The sequence below is a fragment of the Anolis carolinensis genome, chromosome 4, assembly GCF_035594765.1.
Source record: "Anolis carolinensis isolate JA03-04 chromosome 4, rAnoCar3.1.pri, whole genome shotgun sequence".
Taxonomy (NCBI): Eukaryota; Metazoa; Chordata; class Lepidosauria; order Squamata; family Dactyloidae; genus Anolis; species Anolis carolinensis.
In genome coordinates this window covers 127961253-127975373 of record NC_085844.1, presented here as the reverse complement: position 1 = coordinate 127975373, position 14121 = coordinate 127961253, and the positions used below count along the sequence as shown (strand labels likewise).

The following is a 14121-nucleotide window of genomic DNA, read 5'->3' as shown; positions in this document are numbered from 1 at the left end:
AGCTTCTCTGTGGATGAGGTTCCATAATTACAAAACCACAGTGGACGTTATCATGCATGATCTGAAGTTTTGGTTTTTCTTTTTACATCATAAGCTCTATGCAGGAACCTCATAAAAATAATTATCTCACCATCTTTGTTTCTGATTTCTAAAAATGTAGAGAATTCTGAATATAGGATTGCTGCTATCTTTTATCTCCATCTTCTGACTTGAAATTAAGGACTTGCCTTGTTGGGAGAAGTATGTGTAGGCAGTTGTGCATTTTAGATCAAATTCCCCAGAGCCTGACATTCTTTGCTTCCATAGGTTCATACAGTAGGTTCTTTAATGAGGAAGGGGGAGATCTTGCATTGATCACAGATCCCCACCCTGCAAGCTGCTATGCATGTTATGAAGCACTACTCTGCTCAGTGACAAGGCTTCACTGGCAGTTTTAGACTTGTTAACCTATCTCATATAGTTATGTGAAAAGGAATTACAGGAGGATGATTCTCTACTCACTGAAAATGCTGTAGAAATAATGAACAATGGGATTGCTATTCCACACAGAGTTATATTAGTGATCACAAACAGAATGCCATTAAAGGTACAGCCATCTCTGTACTCATGACCTGCTTATATAGATAACAACTAGATTATCCTTAGAAGCGAGGATAATAATGGCTTTATAAAAGATGCTTTAAAATTATCCGGGTATGAATTTCTGGCAGAGATTTAAGTCACTTAAGAGACCCAATTCTATTTCTTTATGTTGTCTTTTACTTTCTCTCACAATCGTATATGTGGCTTTGTATAGAATTAGATATCTGTGAAGGTACAGCTGGTAATGAAGTTGTCCTAAGTAAGGAAAAGCGTATTGCCAGTTCCATTTGCTCTTCTCCTGTTTCAGGCTAGTTGAAAGAACTGTGGTCAAAATACCTTTTTACCTTTGCTAAAATACTCAGCTCCTTTTGAAAATCTCTTGCTCTTGGCATTTCTGGCTTTGATGAATTCAACCTTTTTTTGGCCTTTTTTAGTCTGTGGATCCTTCTAATGAAGCATATTTGACTAAATATGAAGTATTTGCTATTAAAATAATTATGCATTTGGTCAGTTGTAGCCCAGCATAGGAACTGGTTAGATCTGTGCATGGGAGGGTTTTGGCACTGCTATATCGATGCAAAATATAACTGGCAGCTTACATCCTTTGTGTGTGTGTGTGCGTGCGTGTGCGTGTGTGTTTCTAGAAAAGCAAGTATGTGGCAAGCATAATTCTTTTTAAAAATATGATTTTATTAGTTAAAAAACCACATGGAGTTATATTTTTACAGTATAAAAAGTTGGGATATAGTGGATAGTGAGGGGAGGTGTGGTGGGGTGCTGCTTTGTGAAAAAAGAAAGAAAAAAAGAAAAAGAAAAAAAATCATGAACTAAATAGAAAGTTGGGGAAGGGAAGGATAATGCAAAAGAATTTGACTTTCAATCATCTCCACAGTGGTTTACATTGCCCTTTCTTGATTCCTCATAGTTCTGCTAACCCCTCTTCGTTCTCTTGCATTGGGGAACAAATTTTCTCTTAGTCCTCAGTTTGGTTCTATTATCAGTTTCATATATTCTTGTAGCATATATTTTCTTAATGGAGACCAGTCCGTTGTTGTTCTTTTTTTGTTTCCACATGGAAGATGGGCTACTAATTGAGTTAGTTTATCCAAATTCATTATATTCATTATTTTTGACATCTAATGTTCTATTGAGGGAATTTCTTTTGCTCTCCTTTTTTGTGCATATATGATTCTAGCTGCCATCACTAAGTAATTAAATAGCTTGTCCTTGTTTTTGTCTATATCCATGTCTATGATTCCCAATAAGAAATATTCTGTTTTCAGTTGTTGTTTTATCTCTAATATTTTCTGGATTTTTTTCTTGAATGTCTTTCCAATATTTTTCTTGCCATTTTACAAGATCACTACATGTGAAAAAAGGTTTCTACATGGTCTTCACATTTTCAAAACTTGTCTTGAACTTTTAAGTAGCATTTTGCTAATTTCTGTGGTGTTATGTATCATTAGTACATCATTTTGTACCATTTTTCTTTCAAATCATATGAATATGTATATTTTAATATTTGATTCCATATTTTCCCATTCTTCTAGTTTGATTGTATGGCCAATATTTCTGGCCCATTTCACCATGCAGCCCTTAACTTATTCTGTTTCTGTTGACCATCCTAATAATTTTTGGTAAAGTTTTGTTATTAATTTCTTTTCTGTCGTCATTACTCTATCCCAGAAAGTATCTTTCTTCATGAATCCTGTTTTCTTATCTTTATTATAGCTTTCTCTACTTTGTCTATATTGGAATCATGAGATCTATTTGGTTAATTTCTTCCTGAGTTTTTAATATACTATTTCCATTCTGTTTTTTCAAAATTTCTCTCTATCTGAGACAATTTTCCTGTCCCACTTCTCTTTTCAGTGTCTGGCTTCTAATGGGGAAATCCATAGTGGAATTGTTGTATATAGTCTGCATGTATACGTTTCTCATATTTTTATCAGCACTGATCTGATGAAATTATTACCAATTTTTTTCTCGACTTTCCTTCTCCCTTACCATAGATAGGCATGCCGACTCGCTCTAAATCTAAACCTTCTAATGTCTTTAAGGTTGACCAATCCTTAATCCAGCTCAAACTACAAGCCTCATAGCATAATTTGAGATCTGGTAGGCTGGATCCATCTGTTTTCCCCCCCTTCTGTTAAAATAATGAACTTTATCTTCAGCTTCTTCCCCTGCCATACAAATTTACTTAAATATGAAGTATTTGCTATTAAAATGCATTTGGTGAGTTGTAGTCGAGCATAGTGAATGGTTAAATCTGTACATGGGAGGATTTTGACACTACTATATGCAAATATATCTGGCAGCTTACATCCTGTGTGTGCACGTGTATTATTGAAAAGCAAGTATGTGGCAAGCATAATGCTTATAAGGAGGGGAATCCTTAATGAAAAACAAAGTAGTAAGTTTTCTGTGGTGCTGTGAATTTGTTCTGGGCCTGATTTAACATCGTGAAATTAGATGGTCAATGTGATGAGCTGATTTGGGACAGCTTTCTGTAACCTTAGATAGCTCTTTTATGTCTGGAATAAAAGCCACAATGGATTCATTGTACTCCTGACCTAGATGCTACTGCTGATGATATCCAGGGATGGCCCATAGCATGCCAGAGAAGAGTACACATGGTGCCCTCATCCACCTTAGTCAAGGAGCATAGTGCCCGAAGTCAGTGAAATTATTTTGGCACATGATGGAGAAATCTCAAAGCTGCCTCTCTTTCCACAGACCTGCTAGTACAAATACATCTGTGACAAATTAATTGTCTTAACAATTTGCTACCATTTTCTGGCTTCTCAAATCTGACTTAGTCATCTGTCTTGCTTTGCTCAATGGGAAAGCAGCTCATCCAGCTCCTGCTCACTGATTTCCTCTATACTGTCATATGTCTGAGTACATCATTACTTGGAGATGCATTCCTATAAGATGGGCTGCTGTGGAAGCAGAGATACTCCCATTGAGATTATTGAACCCTGCTGATTATGACCTTTGAAGGAAGAAAGTCCTTTGCTTTAGCCCAGGGCTGCCTGTATACAACACCTTCAGTAAGAACTGGGCATAGATGTTCTTGGCAATACATACTAAATGATCTGTTCCTTTTTATTCTGAACAAAAGATACAGCTGATGAATCTCTTTGGTAAGAAAACATACTTAGGGCTAAGAAGAAAAAAACCCTGAAAAGTATAGAGTTCAAGTTCAGAGTCTGAAAGTTATTGATAATGGGCTCAGTTCTCCTGTGTGGCTTCCATTAGAGCCTTGAATGAGAAGCCATTAACACTGGTATTAACTTCTAACATCTAGATTAAAAAATAGCCATATGGAGCCAGGGGTTAATAACGGTAAGTGAAAGTGCTAGTTTCCCTTCAGAATGAAGCGTATGGCTGTATCAGATGGGAGAAGATATCTTAGTGCCTATTAAAGGATGGCCTTCTCAGACTCCCCAAAGGCTCAGTAGTCTTCATGGTAGCAGATGCTAATTGTGGTGGCCATATGAGAAAAGAACAAGAAAAATGAGGAGACAACCCCTGCACAGAGCATATAATTTATGAGTGGCTCTGAGAGGACAATACATCAGATCTCTTTACAGCTTCCTCCTTGCACATGACCTAAATAGTGAAAAACAAAGTTGACTATTCCCATGTATCCTTCAATGTCCCAGCAAAAGATGCATTGTAGACTTTACTTTTGACAAAGATAAACCTGAGCAGTTGTTTCTTCTTAGCAGAGACCTTCCTGGCAGCTCAGGATAGAAGCTTGGAAAAATAAAAGCATAACATCGATGATTGATTAGAAAAAATAGATTAAAGGTATTATTTATATGGTGCTACAAGAGACTAGGTACCTAATTCATTGGAGTACAAAGCCAAAGGTTTTGATAGGATTCAAGCTTGACACTGTCAAGCAATGTATATTGAGAATCTGATCCTAGCAGACAGCATAGCAAATTGCATACCCTGCCCACTGCTGGGAGGACCATCTGCTTTCTGATTTGTTCTGTAGGTCTCCTCAAAGTGAGACAGACAGGCAGCTCCTTTGGAGACCTTCACTAGCCACAGAAAGAATCTCATGTAGTTATCCTGAATTAATGACAGGAGGTCCGTCTTCAGAGGAAAGCATTGTGGGTAAGCTATCTTCACCTACACAAACCCTTCTGCAGGCTTGAAACTACAGCTCAGACTGACTGATGAAAGATTCCAGCCAATAAAAGGATGCTGGCAGTGAGTAGAGTGTGATTTTTTGTGAGGTCTTAGCGCAGTGGCAGCTTAGGCTGGAGTATCACTAATCTGATATCAAAAGCAAATTAGACACTGGTTGAATCCACAGATGTATCTATAATTTTTATGAGTATCCTTGATCTGAGCAATGCTAATGGTATCAAACTCATCTGATGGTGGCATCAATGAGGAAAAGATACATTATACCACTAGAAATATGAATTCCTTTTTTTGAAGTCTAAGAAGTATTGTTTGATGGTTTCATTTGATACATTGGTCTTCATTCATCTACAGAGATTTCTGGCAACACAGAAGATATTCCGTTGGTACGATGGAGGCAACAATGGCTGGAGAATGGCACACTACTCTTCCATATCCACCATCAAGATGGTACTCCCAGCTTGCCAGGCTTAGAACCCACAGAAGAACCCCAGAGCGAATCAGCCGAAGAAGAGCTTAGGATTCTTCACATCTCGGTAATGGTGAGTGTCCCTTTTCCCCTGATGTATGTTTGTTGCTTATTCATCTATATTCCTTTGTCGTTTACTATAGATCTTCTTAAGAGTGAAAAATCTGATGAGAGAGAATTGTAGAGTAGCACATTTTTTTGTCAAGATGCTGAATCCACAAAATTTAGGTTCATCACTTTTAAAAATAGTTTTATTAAAGTTTTCCAATAAGATAAAAGATAAAGGAGATGAGAAAAAAAGGAAAGGGAGAAGGAAAAAAAGGGGGGAGGGGGAATTTGTAGGTTCATCACTTTGAATAGTTTCTTTAGAATCTAGAATAAAATCCAGTAAGATTTACCACATCACTGTCGTCAAAGCTCCAAGATGACACTGGAAATGTGGCGGAAGAGTACCACCAGCCCATTAAGAGCTAGACTTAGAGGAGGCTTGAGGTCTTGGCTTATGATAGGCATCAGGGTTTTTAAAACAGGAAAATGATCTTCCATACTTACAGTATAAGCTATGGCACCACCACTAATCCTATCATGCACTCCAGTTATATCTGCTTTTACATATTTTTACATTATGTGGATTTCTCTGCCCCCGTTCATTGCTTTTATCATCATGAAAAAGTGAGCTTCTGCTCAGAAACTTTGATTTTAGCTTTTGTAGTGTGTGCAGAACCCACTGCCTTGTTGGTAGTTTTGTGTCTGTTCTTATGGTTTATTGGTATCTATCATTGTGAGAGAAATTCCTCCCACAAGCCCACCTTCCTGCCTGATTTCCTCATATAGATTTTTTAAAAGAGAAGGATAGGAAGAAGAGAGACACACAAATACAATGGATGCCAGTGAGGAAAGAAAACAAAAGATCAATGTGGGAGAGGCAGAGTTTTCTTTTTTAAGCCATGTTGAAGAATCGTACAATACCTTTTGCCAGCAGAAGCTCATTAGCTGGAGACAATGTGTCGTCGGACAGCACTGATACCAAGGACGGGGATGTTTAATGAAGCCTGCCTTAATGAGAATGTCAATATCTCTCCTAGATTGCTGCCGGGGGCTAGCTTTCTCCCTTCATGTTTTGTTTTTTATTAGTCCTGGAGAAAAATTTAATAAACAGTAAAAACAAAACAGCAATGAGCATTTATAACCTTTTTGCCCCAGAGGCTGTGTATTGACTGTGTGGTGGGCCAAATCCTACATTAAGTGACAGGAAGCTCTTTGAACAGCAGTGATGCTGAATGGCACCATGTAATGTCTCCTTCCAGAAGTTCAAACCTGATTTGGCTCGTAAGGCTCTTTCCCCAATGTGCATTACACCAAGATGTTCTTTCAACCTCAGCCTTTGCAGCTACTACATGCTCTTTGTTATGGCGAGGTAATTAGTGTTCCTTAGGAGCTGTGCCCACTCCTAGGACTCCACTCCATCTTCCTTGTAAAATCTGCTACATAATAATACAGAAATATCTGTTAGCAAAGCCTCTAAAAACAGATGCCCTTTTTGTTTTCTGTAATCTATATTTTTTTTCACCAATATAAGTATTATCATACAATTTATAAAAACAGTTACTTACTTAGGTGATCCCTCATTGTCTGGGTATGATGGCATTCCAAGGGTTTTATTTTTTCTTGGTAGATGCCTGTGCGTGAGTTTTTTAATGTTTGGAGGTCGGTGCACAGCTGATCAACACGCAGTCTTCATGGAGTGAGGGTCCCAACCAGTGGCCTGGTTAACATGACGACAGTGGCTTTTCAATCTGTTGCAGACTTCTTCTGCTTTCACAGCCCTTGTAAGAGGTACCATGTTATCTTCCACCTGATCCGCCATTGAGGTCTTCAGATCTTTGGATTGTGCTTGGTCTGGAACTTCCCCTGTGGCCCCTCCTGGGAGTACATGACTCCGACGGTTACGCCCACAAGTTCATTGGAACACACAAGCCCCCTCACCACAATAAGGTGACTATCCATCGAGGGGGTATAAAAACAATAATTTCCCCCCTCTGACTTATATCACTACATACATCAGTGTAAACTAGTTTTGACCACCCTCCCCATTGAAAAACAATAAAAATAATAAAGATTAAAATAGACTTCCCACCTCCCACTTTAGAGACACAAAGTGAAAACATTGTTATAATCCTATCCGTCCTATCCCATTCTACCTTACTATATTTTTTAAAAACTTCAAAACACATTAGTATTTTCACATTTTCCTTTTTCTTTATAAATGATATAAATGATTCCCATTCTTTTAAAATATGTCAATTGACTTCCTCTTAATCAAGCAAAATAACCTGTCAATTTCTTCCAGTTCTAAAATGTGTCACTCAATTTCTTTTCCAATTTATTTTTGCATAGAGTTGTCTCATTGCAATGTAATGTATTGACTTGAAATTCATGATTTTTGTTTGTTCTTTTGGAAGTCCCAGTAAAAATAATATTGGATCTAATGCTAATCTGTCTTAAGGATGGTTGGTGGGTAGTGGCTCCACGGCTCTGGAATGCCCTACCATGATAGATTAGATTAGCCCCACTCTCCAAACCTTTTGATCTAACCTAAAAACATGGTGTTTTAGATGGGCATTTGACTTTTAGACGACTGAAATGGGTCCATATGAGAATTAACTATTCACATTGGCACTTTAGTTCATTAATTGATGGCAGCCAGTTTTACCCGCATGTGTTTCTGCATTTTTATAAATTTGAACAATTTTATTTTATATGATGTTATGTGTGTCTGTTGGGATGGTTGCTATTATTTTATGTGTTATTGTTTTTATACTTATGTATTGTTTACTTTATATGCTGCACCCTGGAGTGCTTTTATGAGCAGCCCCGAGTCCCTTCGAGGAGATAGTGTAAATAAAGTTTATTTATTTATTTAAATAGCTCTTGTAGCCAATCTTGTATCCATCTCCAATCTTGTTTTGTTTTCTCCACCAAATATGATAGAAAATACATTGTCTTGTTTCACATTTCCAACATAAATGTTCAGTGTCCTTGTAAATCCTTGCCAATTTAACTGGGGCCAGGTACCATCTGCACATTATTCTATAGGAATTCTCTTTCAGGTCAAAACTTAGAATATCTTTTAGTTCTTTTTACCACATTCTCTCCCAACTCTCCACCTCAATGTTCTGTCCAATATTTTTAGCCCATTGAATCATACATCCGTTCAGTTGCTCTTCCTCTATAGAAATGTGTGATTTTTTCCAATGAAGGCTCATTTTGCAAAGCATTTCAGTACCTACTTGCCCCCTTTCTTTCCTGTCCTCTGTCTAACTGGAGGATTTTGCTAGGATGGGAGAGGAGGGATGGATAAACACAGACTTTTGGTGTCAGATGGCATCAGTGCATCTGTAGTAAAAAAATAAAATAAAATAAACTTCAGTTGGAAAGAGTGTAATTTTCCTCTCTTCAATCCTATTGTAGGCAAGCTAAAAAGTTGTTGCTTTTAGAATTTATTACTGAACATGTGTGAATAGGAAAACAGAGAGAGAGAGAGAGAAGGGGAAATAAGATTAGTGCCATGTTATGCCAAATTCAGGTTAAACAAACAAAAGTTTTCTAAGCAACAGAAGAGTCAAACCAAGTCTCTTGGTATGTTGAAAGAAAAAAATCTCCAAATGCTAGAGTTTTTGTAAGCTAGCATTATTAGGGTACTTATACACAAAAGTCATTGTGAGCAAGATAAATCCCAAATCCTGAATCCAAGTTGCTGTGGTCATGCCAACAAAGTTTCGGAGTCCATTCAGGAACAAACAAACCAGAATTCCAGTCCAGGGTCAACAAAGCTGGTAGTCTAAAAACAGCAGTCAGAAGTTCAAGTCAGAATAATCTTTCAAGTGTTTTTTTTTTTAAAAAAATGTTTACCAAGAAAAACTCAGCTGACCTGGGTGTTTCATTTCACATAGTTTTTAATATTGTTATTTTTTGCAGAAATGTGTTTTTGTTTTTGTGGTGTTGGAATCTATTCCAATTCTTTCTGTGTTAACATAGTGTGAAAATCATCTTGAAGTTTTGGTAGACTACAGGTTTAACACAAATCAATAGTATGATGCAATGGTGAAAGGTTAATGTAATTTTAGGCCACATGAATAGAACAATACAATGAAAGTAATAGTACCATTCTCCTTAGTTGGCATAATAATGTGTCTATATCTGGGCACTAGTTTAAAAAAATTGAACACGTTAGAATGTGTCCAGAGGAGAATGACCAAAGCCAAGTCCTGTTAGGGATATTGAAGTAGTTTAGTAAGCTTAGGCTAGAGATGAGAAAACTGATGTTAATATGATAGCAGTTGTTTGAAATCTGAAGAACTGTCATATAGAACCTACTGAAGGAAGCTATTTCAGAGGACAGGACCAGAACTAGTAGATTCAAATTATAAAAAAGAATATTTATATAAAGCGATTTCTTGGGAATTAGGTGGCCACCTCTCAGGGATGCTTTAACAATGGAGTACTGTGCTGTCAGGAGGTTGGACTAGATGACCACTAGATCCCTTCCAGTACTAGGATTTTGTGATTGCATGATCCACATAGCATGTCAGCCAATACTCTAAAATATTGTGTTTTGTTAAAATACTTTTTATGTAAGATGATAAGGGAGTGAAGATAAGTCTTCACTACAACTTACCTTAAAAGGTTGTTTTATGAATGAAGTGGCAGTGAAAGAATGATACATATTACTGTGAATGTCCTAAGGGCAGGATTGGAATGTGATAAATAAACAATGCAACAGATTTTGAACATTTAGGTAATCAATTATTTATGTATTATTAATGAGTAGTTTTGCTGACTCTTGAAACTGTTGCTTCTTTCCTAAATGTTTCTTCAACTCCTTTAATGGAACACACTTGTAGATACTTAAAAATGATTATCATGACCACCTTTTCATCTTCTTTTCCAATTCCAGTCACCTTTTATTAGTCATCTGGATATATTTATCATCTTTCTGCTCTCTGTGCTTTACCCAAATTTGTATTCTTTTTAAAGTGTATATAAAAAAGCAGACTAATAATACAGCCTACCTATCACTGAAAAAGTTTCTTTAATCCTATGTTACCCAGTTTCTTTTCATATCCTTCAGCTATATTGACAGTGGTAGCTGTTTTTACTGGAACTGTATCATCATTTTGAGAATTTCATACAGATTTCTTTGCTCATAAATGGGTAGAAACTCATTATTTTTCTAGAGCTATGCATGAAACCACCTACACTCTTTCCTGTAGGTTACCAGTGAAATAAGAGTAGAAGGTTTTCAAGTTAGTTTTATGTGGGTGGTAATTTTGGTCCAGAATAAATGTGTGGCATTTATAGGAGAATATCTGCATTTTAAAGAGCATGAGTGGTTGCTATGCAATAGAATTTGGCCATTATGACTTGCACCAATCAGCCAGTGAAAGCCAGTGTGTGGGATGTGTGTGTGCATCTAAGATGACCTTTGGTGCTTATGGCTTCCTCCTGGATCCTCCTGGATTTGCAAGGGTAGAAAAAATACCTCATTGCAGTTTCATTTTTAGAGTATTGTCAAAGAACAGAGAGTACCTATTGTTATGATTGAGCCTCATGGCTCTGTTACTGACAGACGTGGGCGTAAGACTCCTCGAGAGTCAGATACTCTCGAGGAGCGAGAGAGAAAAAGACTGCGAGACATATTTGCAGCACCATCTGACGAGGAGTCTTTCGAAGGGTTTACGGAGAGAATGGAGGAGGGGCTGGTTAGCTCAGAGGAGGATGAGATGGATTGGACTCGGGTAAGGGAGGAAGTGGGTGCCACTGGCCATGATGGGACAGAAGATGAATGGGGACCTTCAGGATTAGACCCATGGTTTAGCTGGAGGGATGGGACGGGATCCACAGCTGGAGATGCTGTTGGGCGTAGTCAGAGGTGTTCCAGCTCTGACGAGGAAAGTGATGAGGAAACGCCCGGGTTAAGGAGGACAGCTGACAGTGATGAAGATTTGTAACTGGCATAAAATGGGGCTTGAGAGCAATTGCAAATTGCGTTGGGCAAGGTAATCTGGGCAAACGCTTGGGATCCGTGTGTGTGTGGGACGCTTCCCTGAAGACTTGTGTGCTTTCCTGTACTATGACCTTGACCTTCCGTCGTCTTCTTGACGGACGCCATCTCCTGCTTTGAGAACTCGGACTGAACTGACCACGGCTTGTCTTCCCCCCCCCTTCTTGGACTTGGAAAAACTACAAACGTCTGCTTCTGGCTTTGATCTACGGAACGGAACTGGTCTACTCAACTGCTACAATCCTTGGCTGAATTACTCGTGTTGGAGATCCTGTCTGCTGTGTGTGTGGGGGAGCGACGCAAGTTACTCTAAGCACAGTGTTGGCAGCAGAGAGGAATCTGCTGCCAATTAGTTGCATTCTTTGTATCTTTTGTTCCTTGGCTTTCGTTTCGTTTATACCCAGGCTGACGCAAGCAGTTTGTTTTTACCCGGATTAAACTCCGGTTTAATCCGGTTTATCTTTTGAACATTTACTTTTGCCCCTTTTTGCTCCTAAAGGCAAAAACTGCCTGGCCCTTGTGTTTTACGGGCATTTTTGAGTTCTGTAATCTAATAAACTCTGTTACTTTGAATCTTGTGGCGTTCTGTCCTTGACAGATTGCCCAACGCCCATAAAAAGTTTATTGCAGCAATAAACCCGTCAGGAAGACGATGGATGAGTTACGGGCCAAAGTAGACCAATTGCAAACGGCTTTTACCGTTAGCCAAACAGCTCAGGCTGTGAAAGGACATGTTTTGACTCCTGAACGCTTTGACGGAACCAGGTGCAAGTTGCCAACCTTTTTGGCACAAGTGGAGCTTTATTTTTCTCAGCTCAGTGCTCATGCTTTTCCTACAGACACTAGCAAGGTGGCCTTTATTTTGAGTTTGTTGACCGGTCCCGCAGGACAATGGGCCACTAATTTAATTTTGGGAAATGACCCAGTCAAGGACAATTTGAATAATTTCAAAAAGTTGTTAACTGATACTTTTGGGGATCCTCTCCGCACGGAGAACGCTGGGTGGGCTCTGTATCGGTTGAAACAGGGAAAGGGGACTGTTTTGGATTACTTAAATAAGTTTAACCTGTATCGCCACCAGCTGGATTGGGGGGAAAATGCATTCATGCTTTTATTTACTGCCGGGTTAAGTGATATGCTCCAGGATGAATTAGCACGCTTGGAGCCGGCTGAAAGCTGGGACGCCTTAGTAGCTAAGGTGCTGCGTTTAGACGCAAGGTTCGAGGCTCGTAAACACTCAAAAGCAATGTGTGCGCCACCCATGCATGTAACCAGGGCACCTGTGGTGATGGGGGAAGAGCCCATGGAGCTTGGGGTCTTTAAAAAGCTGTCTACAGAGGAAAAGAGCCGTAGGAGGCAGCTGGGCTTGTGTTTGTACTGTGGGAATGCTGGGCATTTTGCCAAAAATTGTAATGTGAAACCTTCCCAGCTTTCGGGAAAAGGCCAGCCCTAGTGCGACGTGAGTCCAACGCACTAGGGCTCCTCAAGCAGTCAACTGAGGGGAGGAAGCATGTTTTCGTACCCATTACATTATCTGTTGGGGGAAGGGAACTTGTTTCTACTTTGGCACTGCTGGACTCAGGGGCTACGGTCTCCTATGTAGATATTGAGTTTGCTAAGAAGCATGGCATTCCTAGAGTGCGCAAGGCATGCGACGTGTGGGTGGAAGGAGCAGATGGGAGACTGCTGGAGACTGGGGTGGTTAACCATGAAACCTCAGCAGTAACGTGGGAGGTGCAGGGAGTAACGGGAACGTTTGTGTGGGATATTACGAGCTTGCCTAGATATGATGTGATCCTGGGGATGGATTGGCTAGCTGTAGTAAACCCACAAGTAGATTGGGCAACACGTAAAGTGATCTTAAAGAGGCAGGATTGTTGCACTCTAAATGTTACTCATTCTGATATGGAGGGAGTGCCTGCTGAGTATGGGGAGTTCTCTGATGTATTTTGTAAAAGAGAAGCGGACAAATTACCACCGCACAGGCCATATGATTGCGCCATCAAGTTGGCAGAAGGTGCGAAACTGCCAGCAGGGAGGCTGTATGCCTTGACTGTACCGGAAAGGCAAGCTTTGCGGGAGTTTCTAGATGAAAATTTAGCCAAGGGGTTTATTCGCCCATCTAGTTCTCCAACTGCGGCACCAGTATTCTTTGTAGCCAAAAAGACTGGGGAACTTAGGCTGGTCTGTGACTATCGGATCCTAAACAAATACACCATTCGGGATAGGTACCCGCTCCCTTTAATCTCGGAACTGTTATCAAGGGTGCAAGGGGCTAAGGTCTTTACCAAGCTTGACCTGCGGGGGGCCTATAACTTAATCCGTATACGGGAAGGGGATGAATGGAAGACGGCATTTAACACGTGTTTCGGATGCCACGAGTTCCGAGTCATGCCTTTTGGGCTTTGTAATGCTCCTGCGGTATTCCAGAGGTTCATGAACGATGTGTTCAGGGACCTAATTGATCAATTTTTAGTGATTTATTTGGATGATATCTTGATTTTTTCTAAGGACGAGAAAGAACATCGTCAACATGTCAAGCAGGTTCTGCACCGACTGCGGGCTAATGGGCTTTTCGCCAAGGCTTCCAAGTGCGTCTTTCATGTGCCTGAAGTGGAGTTCCTAGGTCATGTAGTGTCAGGTAGGGAACTTAAAATGGACCCACATAAGGTTGACGCCGTCAACTCATGGCAGGAGCTGAAGACTAAGAAGGATGTACAAAGGTTCTTGGGTTTCGCTAATTACTACCGGGAGTTTATTCCGAATTTTGCAAAGCTCACGGTACCTTTGACGCAGCTTCTGCGCAAGAAACAGCCATTTGTGTGGGGACGGGAAGCTC

The 14121-nt window shown here is 39.7% G+C and overlaps 1 protein-coding gene across 3 annotated transcripts in view; it reads left to right on the top strand.

The window, feature by feature from the left end:
- The window catches only part of astn1 (astrotactin 1), a 302993-nt gene that overhangs the window by 118169 nt on the left and 170703 nt on the right, over positions 1–14121 (top strand). For all 3 annotated transcript variants that reach the window (XM_008108949.2, XM_003219851.3, XM_062977759.1), the window contains exon 2: positions 5104–5291. In XM_008108949.2, the coding sequence (XP_008107156.2) occupies positions 5104–5291 (188 nt within the window). The remainder of the gene's footprint in view (positions 1–5103; positions 5292–14121) is intronic.